Here is a 1,556-nt window from a genome sequence, read left to right on the forward strand (position 1 = left end):
GGCCAGAGTGGGAGGGGTCTGAGATGAGAAGGGGGACTTAGATGAGGAAGGCGCGCCTGAAAAATGGAAGACTTCAAGGCTTGGGGGTATGAGGACCCCCGCTACTGCCCCTCCCTCCCCCGACAGGGCCTCGAGGGGGAAGAGGCGGGCACAGATGAGGAAATGGCATAGGTAGGACTCCTCGGCCCTAGGGTCTCCATCTTTGTTAGGTGTGGGGTCTGGGTGAACCTAAGGGTGGGATGACTGGGTGGAGGAAAAAGAAGGGGGAAGAGGAAGAGAAAGAAGCCAAGAATAGCTGAGAAGGCAAGAAATCCTTTCGACAGACAGCGAATACCTAAAAGGCAGGTGACCAAGGAGAGGCCAAAGAACTCAGCAAGTGAGAATGCAAAGTAGAAAGAATGGGTTTTCCAGAGGAGGGGAAGGAAAGACAAAAAAGTGGGGGAGACCTCACAGACGCTGTGAGGTGGGGCAAGAAGACCCTCCCTCACAGCACTGAGGGGGTGGTGTGGATGGAAGGGGAAGCCTGTGGGCAGAGTGGACAAGAGGATCCTGGACATTCCAGGGAGAAGGGGCTGGCAGAACCTGCTCTCCCCCACAGTAAACCTGCATTGAGGAAGGAGGTAGGGATACTCAGGAGGTTGGGGTAAAAAACAACAACTGTTGACCAGCTGATTCCAACACAAGACTGCAAAGCTTCAGGAAAACCCACTCTTTCCCCCTAGAAGCTGCTGGTGGGTTTGGACCGCGCCTTTCCGTTAGCAGTCGACCACCTGTGTCACCAGGGTTCCCTCTAAGCAAGTCAAATTTGATCAAAGGAGAAAAGGGCTGGGTCTAAGGAAAAAGGGAGGGGTCTAAAAAGGTGATTCTAAGGAAAAAGGGTTAGGTCTAAGGGAAGGGGCGGGTCCTAAAGTTAACGGAGCCAACAGACTAAGAGGAGGAGTCCAATGGAAACGGGAGGAACCAATAAAAAGTAGAGATCAGAATATAAGGCGGGGTTATTGGAAAGGGGAGGGGCTCGGTGATGGGTGGGGTTAGGGCCATGGGAGGAGTCACCCGGGAGGCGGGGCTCAAAGCTTGCGCTGTATCTATCCTCCCGGTGGAGGTAGGGGTCCCGTGAGGGTAGGGACGCCCCTCGTCGGGGCCTCAACAGGGCGAGGTGGAGATGTGCAGGTGGTCTGGGTACTTGATGGCAGGGGGGTAGTTCTGGGTCATCTGGATGGAGACGTCGCTGGAGATATCTGAGGGACTGCGGCCGCGGCGCCAGGCCTCAGGCTGCAGGAACTGGCCCGAGTAGTCGGAGCAGTCGCTGAGACGTGGGCGGTAGAAGGCCGGATGCGGGCGGTACATCTCCTCCTCCGCATAGCGCTTGGTGAACAGGTACACGGACATCACGCCGGCCCCCTGTGCAAGACACGGTCAGAGACACAGAGGCCAACTCAGCCCTTTCCCCAGACCACCCTTTCTATCCTCAGACCCAGGAGTCCTGACCCCCAGCCCCTCCTCCCTCAGACCCAGGAGTCCTGACCCCCAGCCCCTCCTCCCTCAGACCCAGGAGT

At 57.1% G+C, this 1,556-nt stretch overlaps 1 protein-coding gene across 1 annotated transcript in view; it reads right to left on the bottom strand.

Annotated features, from left to right (window-relative positions):
• Window positions 1-1,143: 1,143 nt before the first annotated feature.
• CACNG7 (calcium channel, voltage-dependent, gamma subunit 7) overlaps window positions 1,144-1,556 on the bottom strand; it is a 31,151-nt gene continuing 30,738 nt past the window's right edge. The window contains exon 4 of the mRNA XM_006868320.1: window positions 1,144-1,401. Coding sequence (XP_006868382.1) covers window positions 1,144-1,401 — 258 coding nt within the window. The remainder of the gene's footprint in view (window positions 1,402-1,556) is intronic.

This window comes from Chrysochloris asiatica, unplaced genomic scaffold (genome assembly GCF_000296735.1).
Source record: "Chrysochloris asiatica unplaced genomic scaffold, ChrAsi1.0 scaffold00116, whole genome shotgun sequence".
NCBI lineage: Eukaryota > Metazoa > Chordata > Mammalia > Afrosoricida > Chrysochloridae > Chrysochloris > Chrysochloris asiatica.